This window comes from Triturus cristatus, chromosome 9 (assembly GCF_964204655.1).
Source record: "Triturus cristatus chromosome 9, aTriCri1.1, whole genome shotgun sequence".
Lineage (NCBI taxonomy): Eukaryota > Metazoa > Chordata > Amphibia > Caudata > Salamandridae > Triturus > Triturus cristatus.
This window is the reverse complement of record NC_140592.1, coordinates 675,539,494-675,554,978: the sequence shown is the minus strand read 5'-3', so window position 1 is coordinate 675,554,978 and position 15,485 is coordinate 675,539,494. Positions and strand designations below refer to the sequence as shown.

The 15,485-nt window shown below is 44.3% G+C and overlaps 1 protein-coding gene across 1 annotated transcript in view; it reads left to right on the top strand.

Moving 5' to 3' along the window:
* Positions 1–1,046: 1,046 nt before the first annotated feature.
* Positions 1,047–15,485, top strand: part of LOC146798477 (uncharacterized) — a 36,168-nt gene continuing 21,729 nt past the window's right edge. The window contains exons 1-2 of the mRNA XM_085625743.1: positions 1,047–1,131; positions 7,622–7,707. Of these exons, the coding sequence (XP_085481869.1) occupies positions 7,671–7,707 (37 nt within the window). The 5' untranslated portion in view covers positions 1,047–1,131; positions 7,622–7,670. The remainder of the gene's footprint in view (positions 1,132–7,621; positions 7,708–15,485) is intronic.

Here is a 15,485-nt window from a genome sequence, read left to right as displayed (position 1 = left end):
AAATTTGCTTCACTGTCTACCAATACATGATAGAGCATTCTTTAAGACCCCCCTATTTGAGTCATTGCCCAAAATACAGATGAGAGCAGGAGCTTCACTGTCCTAGCCCCCATCTTATGGAACTCTCTCCCTTCCTTGGTAAACCTGGAACCTAACATTCTGAGGCTTAGGGAATTTTTGAAGTCCTGGCGGGTTAAGAAAGCTTTTTATTAGCCTGGGTCTTCTCTCCTTTCCCACCCGGTTGTCAGAGAACCAAGAAACCTTTGGCTGTATGTGCGCTCTATACGTTTTCTCAACATAACATAACACAACATAACAAAACATAACATAATACGACATAACATAACACAACAAAACCTGCAGTTCTTTCAATTTTCTAAGATCAAACCTAATCGGATACACTCTTTCCATATCTCTCTGCTATAAGCGCTCTATCATCCTTTAAGTTCCATGCTTTAGGATTTCCTCCCTGGTGGTAGCTCCATTTTAGTTTTGGGCCTCTCCTCCTTTGGAGCTGTGCAAACTCCCACCTCTGCGGCGTCTGGCAAGAAACGTAAAACTCTTCACTTCTGCCAGTGAGTCTAATTCATTTTTAAGTCTAGCCATTTGCATCTGGCAAGCTCCCTAAAGCCATGAGACCTGATAGGTGCTAGAGGGCTTTACATGACTACTACAGCCTAATATTACAGCATGCAGTGGTGGAACCGTCGCAGGATACTATCATTAAGATTGAGGAGTTTCCATCGCCGGATTCTCCTCCAGATTTAGCACTTCTTGCAGGAATTGGAGAATTACCATGCAACTCTTGTCAGGTCCTAAAAGTTGAATCAACATGTAGAAAGTAAGATGTGTAAACCATGCATCCGGTCACACTGAAACTAATTCTGTAGGCACGATCACTGGAATTGTATCAGTGTGATGAAGCGATTGTGTGTAGATTTATCATCTATTTCCAGTTAAGCATTGCATTATGATTAATGCACTGCTTAGGCTAACAGCCAAGAAAATTCGATTGTGCAAGCATTCAGTGGTTTATTTACCATTCCATCTTGGGCTGGGCTCTGGCTATAAAGCTCCCGTGGATTTTCACTGAACTCGTGGCAGGTCTTCTCTCGAGGCTCTGGCTTTCAGGTAAGCGTTGTCCCTATTCCTGCTACCAGCCTTGCTTCGGCTGCCTGACATCATTTTGCCACAGCTTTTTGTCTTTCCCTGTCTCACTGAATTCCCTCTCACCTTATTTTCTTTTTACAGACAATATCTTTTTGAGCTCTTCCTGCCATGTTCTGCCTTTCACCAAGCAAAGAAGGAGAAACAGAAATATTTCTCCTTGTTATGCATTCCCAGGGAAGGCGTAGGATCTTGGCACATTCCCAGGTTTACATGTTCGTTCAACATGCAGCAAACATGGAATGCCATCCCAGGGCAGAGTAACGCAACGCAGAGATGTGCGCTGCATTGTGTTACTCCTGATTTAAAAAGCCACTCAGAGCCCTGCAAAGTGGCTTTGCATGGCTTAAAAAATCTGATATAGAGGTTTGTGTCAAGCATGTATCATGTTGCAAACGCAACGCAAGACTCTCATAAATATGCCCCTGGGTGTGCTGCATAGCAAGGCTGATTAATTTTAATTTCATCACGTGCCACTGTCGTTCACCTCTCTACTCTTCCTCTCTGTTTATCTATCTCTTGTAGATTATCATCCCTCCTTTTTCACTATACTGCAGATTTCCTTTTTTTCTCTCCCTTCATCTTTCTACCTTTTCTGCCTTTCTCTCTCCTGCTCTGAGTCAAAGTCTGATGATAAAAATAAGTCCCTGTCCTCAAAAAAGAGTGCATGTGCCCAGTACCCGCACAAGTTGAGTAATATTAGATTTTTCGCCAAACACTGTTCCATTTAAAGGATAAGTAAAAAACAAATAATTCCTTGGATATACGGGTAACAAGAAGCTCTACTTACATGAGAGTCATATATTTATGTGAATGCAATGATACAGCCCATAAAATAGACTCCCACAGACCAAGACTACAACATTTTTGTTTTATATAATGACACCCAAAAGTTATCACAAATTTTTTTTTGGATTAAAAACCGATTTACATATTACAGTATTTCATAAAAATCATCACTTATGCTTTATCCCATCAATTCAAATAAATTTATTCAAAAACCTTACAAAAAAAACACACACATGTAGTACCATAGAACAACAATACATAACATAGAGAAGAAAAAAGTTAGACAATATACTTTGTCATTTTAAGAAAACATATTCAATGGAACAATTTAATATCTAGGCCTGGATACACTATTTCTTTAAGTATCTACAGATCCAATTACTTCCACGGATTATGTATATGTTGCATCGACGCGTTTCGATGGGTTTTCTTGACATTCTATCTTTTTCAAGACAAGTAATTTTTTGCAGGTCTCTGTAAAACACTGTGGTATAACCCCCTGCATAAAACAAATATGTGTAAAAATATAGTACTGTTTTCCTAAATTTACACCATTGTAATGGTCAAAAACATTTAAAGATACCCTTTTACCTTTTCTCGCCTGCACTAGTCCGAAATCTTCCTCCTCTGATATAAGTTCGATTTAATTGTTCGTTCATTTGTTCCCCTCATTATCTTCTACTCATGTGCTCTTTGTCTCCTGCTGAAAGCTGGCACCTATTTTAACCCCTTCAGCGCTGAAGGTTCCGTGCGCAGGCGGGGCCGTGACGGAGCGGTTCCGTCATGCGCACAGCGCAACCGATGCGCATGACGGAACCGCTCCGTCACTCGCATCGAAGGGGTTAAAATGAATGCAATCCATTACTTCTGGAAAACACCGTTAATTTCCTTTGTCTTGCTAACTATAGGCACATTACTCAACGGTTTCTCTTCAGGGTCTTAAATTTTACCCTGGACTCTCATTAGAAGTGGCCCAGGAAATAGGATGGATTTTCACATCCCCTTCCCCCCCCCACCCTCGGAATTACTGATGAGCCAGGGCGTACTGTTGACTCCAGTGGTGGAGAAAATCCAGCCCAATAGAGGTTGGCCCATCCAGGCCCACTAAGAAATGAGAAATTACCAGTAGAGTTGGCATTTCTGGGTTCAGTTCTATGGTAATTCCTCACCTTGCGCTGAACTTTCACCCAGTTAGCCGAAAACTCCAGGTAAAAGTAAAAATTTCGTAACTATAATGTGGGCAGTAATGTACTATTCTAGCACTTGTTTGTGCCCTAATTGCAGGTTCAGTGATATTAAACAAAAGTAACACTACTGAGGGAAATACCAATACTGCTGCTTTCCTCGAATATATTACCTCCACATTTCTGGTTCTGCAGGTTGGAACGGGTAATAGCCACCAATACCAGATTTTATCCCTGAAAGTATTGCAGTATTTGCCCACACATTTAAGGAGAACTTTACGCAGGGAAAAAACAGAAACTGCGCGAAATTACTGTACTATTTAAAATTCCCATTCTTGTGCAAACCCCCACTTGCACGCATGGCAGAATTACAGCCGCTCTCAGAATGACGCCTTTGTGGGACTATGCACATGCCAATATTTCTTCGGAAAGATATTTTTTGTACTATCTTTATTTTTGCAGCCGACGTGAGTGAGTTTTTATTTCCCTCTTCTATGGGACAGGAGGCTTCATGCTGCCCTCCTTTCTTTACTCACCCCTGAAGCATGTGCTCTGGTGCCCTCAACCTGGGTGCTGGTCGCTTTTCTTCAATGAGAAGAAGTTCTGCTTATCTATGAATTGGTGGCAGTGAATCTCAAAATGGCTACTTACCTCACCGTCACACTTGAACATCTACTTTCTTTTATTTTGTTTGAGTGTAGTCGGATGTACCAATTCCACCACTAAAATCTTTTTTGTCGAGTTTTAAACAAAGGCTGACAGCTTATGCCAGGACCTTCTAAAGCATTTTTGTTTTTGGTGTACCACTTAAATACTTTGATGGCCTAGTGCTTGGGAAAATTAGATTTTAGCTGGGATGGTGATTGGGAGACTCTGCCAGACGCCAAACGTACACTTTTGTATACGTTTAACTTTTATTTTGTCATTCGCTAAGTACAAGTTTAATTTTACTAATAGTAATTTTACTACTGCAGAGACTGGACACACGTGATGGAGACTCAGCACATTGAAAGATAGGCATGTCCTATCATTTGATGTGTGTGGTTCTCCGCCCCAACTGCAGACCCTCCACGATCATAAAATTATGATTAACTTGTAGTTTGTGAATAGCAAAAAAAGAATAAACGTATTCAACAGTGTAGGTTCACCTTTGTGAACCAGACCCTCAGTGCATATGAGTTCTCTCCACTTTCTTTTTTCCCTACATGGTGTGGATTAAAATCACCTTTTTTCTATGAAGGGCTGAGCTCTTTATTGCTGTTCTTTCGGTAAACCTCCAACTTCTTCCAGGTACCTTATTTACTCTTTTTCCAAGCCATGCGCATAGTTCCATCTGCTTTCATAGCTCCTGTGCCTCGTGCCTGGGGAAACACAATCCGATGCACAACTGTGCTATTTGTGCTACCATTTGTACAGTGTCCATCTAGAAGTACCTGGCTTCCAAGCAGAATAAGTGTGCTCTTATCTCCTTAAGAGATAATGGGGCTGATTTACAAGCCCCATGCGCCACATTTACGCCGCAGTTGCGTCACTTCTGTGACGCAGCGTAAACCATGTGCCACGTTGCGCCTTATTTACAATGTGACGCATCTAGGGAGATGCGTCACGTTGTAAAGCCATGCGCCACATGAAACCTGCGTTAGGTTTCATGTGGGAATTCCGGCGCAGGGTGGGCGTTCCGTCACAGGAACGCCTCGTAAAAGTGATGCAGTGAAATCTACAAGATTTCACTGAGTCACTTTTACGTCCCTGCTGCGTCAAAACCCTGCGCCTGCTTGAAGCAGGCGTAAGGAGTGACGCAGCATGTTAGGCATAGGGTGCCCCTGAGCATTGCTGGAGCCGCGGTGCGCTTGCGACACAACTCCAGCAATGAGACGCTCTTATGCCACAGGATGCGACACGCATCGCCCTATCCTTGCGCCATGGTGCACCGCATTCGTGGTGATGCAGGGAGGGAATTGCGTGTCGCGTCTGTTCTGGCGCATCCCTGCTGATTTGCAGAGATACGCCAGAACTTGTAAATCTGCCCCGTTGTATTTCAAAATCAGGGCGAGGGGTTAGGAAGAAAGTGAAGGGTGTTGTATTGAGTGTCCTTCCTCCTCCTGAGGTAGCAAGGCATCCCAATGAGGGCCCTCTCATAGATGTCACCCTTACTGGCTCAAAGCAGAGGATGCGAGAACCCTGTGTAGGGTGAAAGTACCACCTGGCCCTCATATTTGATATTTATTTCCAGCCCGACCTTGTTGTCGGGGTCCAGAGAAAAAGCATGAATACTAACAGTCAAAGGTCACTTGGGGTCAAAATCCGCTGGTTTGGAGACTTCATTGCACTGTCAAGCTTAGTTCCGCACCTGGATGTGGAGACCTTAAGACACTGTGGCACCAAGTGGTCAAACCACTCTTTCCCCCTGCTGGCGCTGCAAGCCCCTTACACCATGTGATTGAGGCCCTAAACATAACATGAAATAACATGGATTTGTAAAGCGCTCGTTCACCTGTTGGCATCTTGGTGCTGAATAACAAATGTTTATTGTTACCCAACCCAATGATACTCATTTTATCGACCTCAGAAGGATGAAAGACTGAGTGGACCCGCCGGGATTTTGACTTATGACCATGACGTCGAACACAGGACCCTGCAGTGGACGCATTAGTTCACTAAGTCACCAAACCCCGGTGAGGTTGTAGGTCTCCCCCACCTGGTGACTCAGAAGGCTTCAAAGTTGAGGGTAATTGCTCCTGTGGGTGGTCTCTGTTACAGTTACAGTTCTGTCCAACAATTGTTCTTTTTGCATCTGTCACAGTTAGAGCCTGCCTGCGCCCTTCCTACTCCTGACTTCTCTGCCCTGGCAGTTGAGTCTGATTTCTGTGTTGTGCAAGTCAGTGAGCAAGAAGCAGCCCAGGACGCAGGCCTTCCCCTTTAGACAGACCCCAAGCTTTTGAAACACAAAAGCAACAAAAAGAAGCAGCTCCATTCAATGCGCCTTCCTCGGACGCCCGGAAGCACCAGTCCTGTTAAAAGGAGCTCACCCGGACTCTGAGGCTTCCTGCAACGAGGGGTGCATGGCACTGCTGCCTCGTCCTCCTCCTAAACTCCTGAGGGATTCCCTGGCGCAACTGGACCCCCATCTGCTAGTCTTGGCACCAATGGCCTGTCTCCTAAAGCCTCATAGCCCGATGTACTGTTCCAATTTACAAATCAGGGAGGTGCAGATTGTGGTGAGTCCTATGTACAAATAAAGCACATCACAAATTGTGCATTCACAGAGGCCACAGATACCTGCCTGATGAATATTAATGAAGTATATCACTAGTTCGGACGCCATTTGTTTGGGCCGCAGACAGCCGCCCCTTCATTGGCTTTCCGAAACAGGAAATATGTTTTTTAAAGCAGTCTGTGTTCATTAAAGGGACAAGTGCTACTTTAAAAACAAATGTTTCGCATGTGCACCACCAACGCTTTTCCTCAAGGAGAAGCAAATCTACTTATCTTTGTGAATTAGCATCCATCTCAACTTGGGGATCAGTTACTGATCAACGATTTGCAACCCCCTTTATGGTCCCAAACAATTGAAACATACCTTTCCAAATCACAAATAGCAGAGGAACATTCTTTCATGCCCCTTGCATTTACAAATCAAAAAGGGTTGCAAAACGTTTTCATGAGATATTTAAGAATTTCCCAACTCATAAAATGGCATTTGTACATTAAAAAAAAGAAAAAAACCTTTTGCAGTCACAAACCCCGTGGTTTTGGGAATTGAAGGGTTTGCGACTACAAAAGTGCTTTGTAGCTCTGCCCTTTAGTTCCCAGTAGACTCTTCCCCGTCTCTGCTTCCATAGGGATTGTGGACTCCCTAGTGTACATACTGGATTGATGTGAACCTTTGGACCAGGAAGGACCAACTGGGTCCACAGATGCCAGTCCCTAAGTCCAGGATTGACGATGTTAGTTGGGTCAAGGCGACGGGGTGCTATGGGGTCTAGCACCAGTCGCCTTGACCCAACTAACATTGGTGATCCTGGACCATTTGCCATCCCAACTTTAAACCTGCCTGTGTCTGCTTTTCATTCAAGGATGACATTTCTTCTCTGGATCTTCCACCTAGCACCTTAGCACTTAAAAGTAAATGCAGTTTTCTGTAAGAAATGCTTGGCTGACTAGTACGGAATAGATGACCCCGAAGGAACTGAATAGCATGGAAGAAAACAGACAATGTCCATTAATACAAATATTCTGAATGGGGACAGAATTGTATAACACGTGCACACTCTGTACCCCAGATAGGGGTGTCCTTCTCCTTTACTGCAATTCAACGCTCCTTTCAGCTGTGAGGGCTCCTCTGAGGCCACACAGTCACCTCGGGTGTGAGGATTGCCCACATTTTCGGGCTTTCCTACATTGTATGGTAGACATGCAACCCAACTGCCCTAACCACTGATTCCTATAGTAAAATATCCCCTTTCTCCTTATTTTTACAGATATTTCAAGGAAGCAATATTGTGGCAGAAGAATCCGGTACAAACGAAGATGAAGCTGCTTGTGGTAGTGATTGCCACGCTCTTCGGTAAGTCCCAAGGTCCATTCTGGCTGCATGTGTACCTTTCTCCCCTGTAGTCATGCCACTTAGCAATCTGCCTGTGTTATGGCATTACTTCCCCCATTATGAGATTACTGTGGAGTCAAAAGACTAGCCCAAGGAGCTCAAGGCTTAGACCCTTATGCCGTGGGCTGAATGGGCTCACACTGTCTCAAAACTAAGACGTGCATTTCCCTTTTCATATGCAACATTAATACAATACCACAAAGAGCTTAGTGGATTTGGGTGGGCATGGCAGCATGGTATGAAAATGTAATCACGATTGGTGGTATTTTGACCCTTATTGCAGGCCCTATTAAGGTCAATCACCTGATCATCCAGAGCCCCACTCTCTTTTTTGGACATGTCCAAGCCAGAGGGACTGGAGGACTGGAGTCTTCTGCTAAAGCTGGTGCAGGAATCAGTAGCTGGATGATACAGGGATTGGAGGTCATATGAAACATTGTTTTGTTCCCCTTGCCTTTCATTGCCACTCTGGGTGGAATCTTTTTTAATGGAAAAGGAACTCACTTTTGGCAACAATACTTAAGCAAACATTGGCAATGCCAATAGGTTTCAGTTACCTCTACATACAACCAAGACCGTTTGGCATTGCCATTGCTTGTTTATAGCAGTATGTCAATAACATTGTTGTATATCCAACATTTCAGCTTCAGTTTTCTTGTAACCACTAGTCTACTGACAACTAGTTTTGTTTAAAAACATGATTTTGTTTTCACTGCTTCTGAAGAATGACAATCTATTGATGTTGAAAGCAACAAACAGTTGTGAGGCAATTGAGATTGACACAAAAACCATCCAATCTTGAGTAAGCATTGGCTCTGTGGAAGATGGTTTACAATGCTGTCTCCCAAAAGACAGCTGAAATTGACTGAAAACAAAAAAGGGCCAGGGCTCAAAATGCTTCATAGAAGTGAGTAGATCATTGCCATTGTTGAGTCTTCAACACTAGTACCATCCAGACCTGCCTTCAATCAGTGCCAATTGGCGAACATTCCCATTGGCGGGGCATTAATACTTGTTTCTATGTAGACAGCAAAGCACAGCAAAAAAGCCAGACTTTTCTTTTAAGAACTAACTGGCACATGCATCAACAAAGACTTTTGCGATTCCTTAATTGCGATTTTTAAGGAAACGCAATTAAGGAATTGCAAAAGCCTATGCATGTAGGAATCACTATAAAAATAGCGATTCCTACAAATTCCTTAATTGCGACTCGCAAATTGCAAGTCGCAATTAAGGAATGCCGTCCCATTCATTCCTATGGGCCTCCAGGCCCATAGGAATGAATTGGAGATTGCATGAGCAATTTGCGAGTACCAGTAGGTACTCGCAAATTGCTCATGCAATTTCAAGGGTGCAAGGGTGTCAAAATGACACCCTATTGCACCCCTGAAAATGATCTGTGCACATATGTTGCACACACACATGCTCTAAGGGCATGTGTGTGCGCAACATGAAACTTTGAAAAAGGCACAAAAGTGCTTTTTTCAAAGTTTTTCCAAATTACCATGAAGTTCAACTTCATGGTAATTTGCTCCCCCTATTAGCGAAATCGCGAATTTTTTAACTTTCATGCATTGCATTTAAGGAATCTCAATTTGGGATTCCTTAAATGCAATCGGAATTTAAAGAATTGCAATGTAGAGATTCCTTAAATTGCGATTTTTGCATTTGGGATGATGCATCCCAAATGCAAAAATACCGGTCGCAAAGGGGCAGATTCTGAGAATCTGCCCGTTTGCGACCGGTTTTTACATTGATGCATGTGCCCAATAGAGTATAGTTCCCCACGAAAATCGCTCCAAAAATGCAAGGAACAAAGTTCACATTGGTACATTTTACAGCATAATTTATATATACCTGGCCCACAAATATCGGTGTTATGAAGGGGCATTCCATTTTCTAATAATTTTCAAGTTTGTTGACTGGTCCTATCCATCCATGCAGCTATAGGGACTTAAACACCATAAGAAGTATTTGAAAAGTGGTGGTAAAACAGTGAAGCGTTGAGCACAATTCTGTACATACTATCTTAAGAGCAATAGCTATATTACAGTTAAAACAATTTTTATGCAATTTCATAGGCCCAAATCTCAATCAAAATGTATATACTATCCTTTTCACGTCATTTCCCATCCTTCTCCTTTCAATGAAAGTCTGATCAACAGTATCGATTCGGCAGGCTGAAAAAAAGTAGAACAAATCGGACAATCACATGCCAGAGATAAAAGCGCTTGAAAAATCCCACAGGCCCAAATAGTAATCCTTCTACTCAATGGCACAGGGGTTAAAGGGTAAATGAGGGGAAAGTTTACACCTGTCACGCATTTCCAGCAGTAGTGACATAACAGAAAGCTTTTCAGGCAAGCAGCCACGAAAAAAGGCCTAGCACCAAGTGGTACTAACCAGCCAAATTCAGGATGGAATCTCTTGAACCCTGCATGAATCATTACTATAGTGTTAGATGTGATTCTGAAATATAACTCTGGAATGTACTCGTTTTGTCTGAATTTTCAGATTTCATACATTACATGAGTAACTTGAGGTTTCTTTATTTTGTATGATTTTCTAAATATCAGAATACCTATACTTGAAACATTATTTACTATTGTAAAGAAATACATGTCTAAGATGCAAAGAAGTAGGTAGACTGTGACACGAATAGGGTCTGAGTTAAGTAGTGCCCTCAACTATCTTTGGGATTGTTTTCTGGGAAGGAAGACGAGCGTGGCATGCTCACGTGTGGGTGCATGGTCAGTCGTTGCAGCACTGATTTCACAGTTTGCCAGCATGACCCACACAACTTACAACTCCTACCCACCACATTCCACCAGCCAAAATGCAGGGCCAGATTTCCAAAGCTTTGCACTACTCAAAGACACGCAAAGCAGAGCAAAGTTTTGAATTGGGATTTACTTTCTGGCGCAGTAGGGTAAGTGTGGAGGGAGTCTGTGGGGCAGATTTACAAGCCCCTTGCGCCTCTTTTACGCCGCCGTTGCATCACTTTTGTGTTGCAGCGTTGGTGCAAAGCCAGAGCCATGGTGCAGGGTACTTACAACGTGAGGCATCTGGGAGATACGTCACGTTGTAAAGCCCTGCACCACATGTAGGCGTTATGGTGCAGGGGGGGGGGGGCGTTCCGGCGCAGGAACGCCTCTTAAAAGTGGCTGAGTGAAATCTACAAGATTTCACTTAGCCACTTTTAAGGCCATGCTGCGTCAAAACCCTGCGTCTGATTGAAGCAGGCGTAAGGATTGACACAGCTTTTTAAAGATAGGGCACCCCGAGCCTTGCTGGAGCTGCGTCGCGCTTGCGAATCAACTCCAGCAATGCGCCGCCTTTACGGCAGCAGATGCGTCATGCATCTGTCGATTTATGCCCCATGGTGCGCCACATTCTAAATGCGGCGCATCCATGGTGGCGGAGCCGTGACGCACAATAACTGGCGCATCCCTGCTGATATGCAGGGATGCGCCAGTTATTGTAAATCTGCCCCTGTGTGTGCAGGACTGATCTATCATTGGACTGCTTTGTGTGGATGGAAACTCACAATGGATGCGTGAGGTTATGCTGCCCCTGTTTGCACTGGAAAGTTTCTCTAAAATAAAGCAAACTGGTGCCTCTGCTGCTTTGCATTGCTTTGCATCAAGGGGGTGTTCCATGGGTACATGGGTGTTCCCATGCCACCACCCATGGTTTTTGAGGTGAAGCCTTGTTTACTAACAATGATAGACAGGGCGTTGCAACTAAAAATAAAGTCGCCTCTATGTGGGCGTTGAAAAGGAGAACTGTTTTTATTGCTCAAAACTTTTCCCAGATTGCCTGTGTGCTGCACTGTACAGCACACACACAAGGAGGAAAAATATTTTAAGTATGCATTGGCATAGTGTTTTGTACTATAAGGATATGCTTCATATACAAAACCTATGCCAAATAGTATGCATGTAACCTTTGCACTATGGTCCAACGGTATGTGTGGTGCTAGGCAGCCAGTTTGTGCACCAGTGCTCGTGTAGATATGACGCTGTCCTGATCTCTCCCTTTCACATAACATAGTGCTGCAAGTTTGCTCACTGTGCTGCATTCGTTGAAAGCGTTGTAATTCTGAATTGCGGCCTTCAAAAACATGATGCAGTATGATGCTGCTCACAGTTCAGTGGTCACCTTAACCCCTTCGCTGCGGCGGAAATTCCGCCGCAGCGCTTGGGGGTGCGGGGGGACAGCGCGGTGGCGCGGTGCTCATGATGGAGCCACTCCGTCATGAGCCACGGTTGGGCTGTACTCATGACGGAGTGGTTCCGTCATGACTCCGCCCACAGCGCTAATCGCCCGCACAGGCGGGGAATTAGCGACGCGTGGGCGGCGCGGGCGCCAACGGCCGCAACATGACGGAACCACTCCGTCATGAGCACACGGCAACCGTGGCTCATGACGGCGTGGTTCCGTCATGAGCACGGAACGAGTTAAACTAGTGCTAGCAGTGCACTGGTGCAGACCACACCACTGAGGAAATGCTCGACATGTGATAAGAACAGCTGCTGTACACCTGCACAATTGCACACTCCTGACTGATAGGGAGTGTGGAGCAAAAAGAGGCTGAGGTAGGATGGCAGGGGCAGTAATGGCAATGGTAAAGAGAGGGTGCACATGTTGCTCTGAGGTTGCAAAACTTGTTTTGCATGGGAAAGCACCCTCAAAGTAGCGTAAACAGCGCAAAGCAATGCTTCCTGTACAAAACCTCTACTAGACTAATGCACACACGCTAAGGTGTGTGCGTGGACAAGACAGCTGAAATCAGTGGCAGTGCAAGGAAAAGGGGAGGAGAGAGCCTGAAGATATGGCGCTCTCCTGCTCCCTCCCTGTCGCGCAGCGCAGCCTCACGGGGGCTGCGTTGCATTGCATGACTTTTTTGTAAATCTCACTTACAGTGTTTTCACTTCTTCCCTTGCACTCCATTATTCATGCCTGATGTCCATATTGTGAGTGAGAGATCACCACCTGGGATGTAGGACCACTCCCAAACCATAGACAAGTCCATGAACTCCAAGTGGTTGACAAGTCACACAATATTTCTGGCGGAAATGAAAAGTTTACATTACCCAAAGTTCATGGTGTCCTCTGCGTTTGCTTAGAGCTTCATATAGTCACACTGCAAAGCATGGCCCATTACTAAAGTAAACATGGGAAAAGACATTACATCTTGCTTTTTAGCCTTGCTATTTAGGTCTATAAGATTTGCTAATGCTTTGTCTGGCGCTGCTCAGCATTGGCAAAAAAAGATTATTCTGATGCTGAACAGCTTTGATGAAAAAAAGAGTAGTGTGATGATGCATACAAGAGCATATTTTTTTTAACTGTTTCAACATGCCGGAACCCCATCATGCGGCAGTAAATTAAAAAAAACATTAGGGGGCTCATTACGATGACGGGCAGAGTTGCCTCTGAGCGACACCGTCTCAGACTTGGGACCGACCGGCACACGGTTGGTGGCTCCAACTGCTGGATTACAATGCGACCAAACAGTTCAATCGGAGTCCCATGGTTCCCTGTGGGAGCTCGTGTTCCGCTTGACAACCGGCCGTAACACAGCCTACAAGGGGAAAAAGGGGTGTGTGCGGAAAACCCTGCACCCTGTCGTAGGCACCCCACAGTGCTTGCGGCACAGTGCAGGGTTTTACAGGGGGGGTCCCTTAGGTACCCACTCGGCCATCAACCGTAGGCTGCGGGGGCCACGGGCCCCAAAAGTAATTTTCCAACAGCTTTTCCTTGTCGGACAGACCAACGCTGAGAGGCAGTTGGAAATTGACATCGTAATCCTGATGGTGGAAACGCTGTCCATAGGGGTGTATGATGTGGTTACAATGACATGAATACTCTGCTAGTCGGTCGGAACCGAGTCTGAATGACCACATGGTTTATGTTCCAACCGCAAACATCGTAATCGGGCGGTTAGACTGTACACCGACCGAGTCGCTCGGAAGCACTCTGATACATTTAGGAAGATTCCAACTGCCTCCGCTTGACATAGTAATGAGTCCCTTAATATGCGCAAACAGTGCCTTTTGAGAACAGAGCAGGCATAAGACCGAATTACATTTGTCAATCTTCCAAAAAAGAAACAAAAAGAACGATATTGAAAAAACACTATTAACGTTCAATAAAGCTCATTTAAAAAAGGATCTGCCTGAAAGGATGAGTGGGACAATGGTTGAGTGTGTGAGGCGTATAAATATTAACGTCCCAAAGTGGCAAGAGAAACAAAAAACAAGTGGGGGGAAAATGGAGGAGCTGCGTGTGGAAGATTAAATAACAACAAGGAAGACAAAAAAACACAGGCGGAGGGAAAGAGGAAACAAAAGGTTTGGATGGGGAGACAACATGGAGATGGTGGGGCGGGAACGCAGCAGGCAGTGAGAGAGCAAGAAAACACATGCACTCCCATGGAGTGCTAACAGAATATGAATCAAGCATTGCAACTGACCAAGCCAATAGGCCATGGCTTTAAATTTCGTAGCGATTGACTTTGTCAATGCTTATTCCAACAGCCATGCAAACGTGTGCTTTAATATGCATGCAAGAATTTGTACGGCAATCTTGAGATGGGTTTCCTATTAACGAAAATGTATTTCAAGATGTTCAGCATGCATGTGGGGCATGTGCAGACACTTGCGTCACAACACATTTGCATAAACGGGATGTATGACAGAACCTCACATTTAGAAGCCTCATATTTAGAAAATAAACAAAATCATATATATACACTATCTCTATAAAGTAGGGTGTTACAGAAAGGATAAAAGGGAGGAGGGGGAAAGTTAATGGAAAAAGTAGAACATAATTATGACCACAAAATTACAGAACATTGGTTTCTTCATACAGTAGATATAAATTATATTCAAATTGTGCATTTTGTTTAACCACTAATTCACAAAATTAAAATATTGGCATCTATTTCTATGAGTACCCAATGTGGGAATTCCTATTGATTTCTATTAGATAACCTGAAATGATAAGTGCACCCACTGTCTTGTTCCTTGAACTTTTTTTTATTTAGTCACAGAGTCAACTATAGTAACCCATATGTGCTGTTCTACACCAAACTAGTCAAGTGTATGTATTTTAATCAGAGTTAAAAATTCTAAATTAGCCACTTCATTAGTATCACAATTCGATGGTGGAATAAGCTACCATTACAATTAAATAATTCCTCAGACCTATTGTCCTTTAGGAAAGGACTCAAGACCTGCCACAATCAATAAACAGTTGTTAATTAAGGGAAGGCATGGCTTAGCAGTTCAGGCTGGACTGTTCCCGTGAGGCACAGGGTCAGACTGATTTGCATATGGCCATGTCTGAACTGGGGTGGCAGAGTGGGCTAAAGAACGGTGATGGATCAAACCCAGATCTGTTGACTGGGTGTGAGTGTTTGATTGGTTCTGATGCTCCGTACATCACCACCCCCTTTTGTACCGCTTTGTTCGTCATAAGTTGGCAGGGTATGCTATGACGTGAGTCCCTTGCTCACTTTGCCACTGGATTCAAGCAAGCCTGGCTGAAGACGGCTGAAATGCCAGAAACCGGTCCTAGGAAGCTTGTTTCCAGTCCAGGGAAGGCATGGCTTGGCAGTTCGGGCTGGACTGTTCCCATGAGGCACAGGGTCAGACTGATTTGCATATGGCCATGTCTGAACTGGGGTGGCAGAGTGGGCTAAAGAACGGTGACGGATCAAACCCAGATCTGTT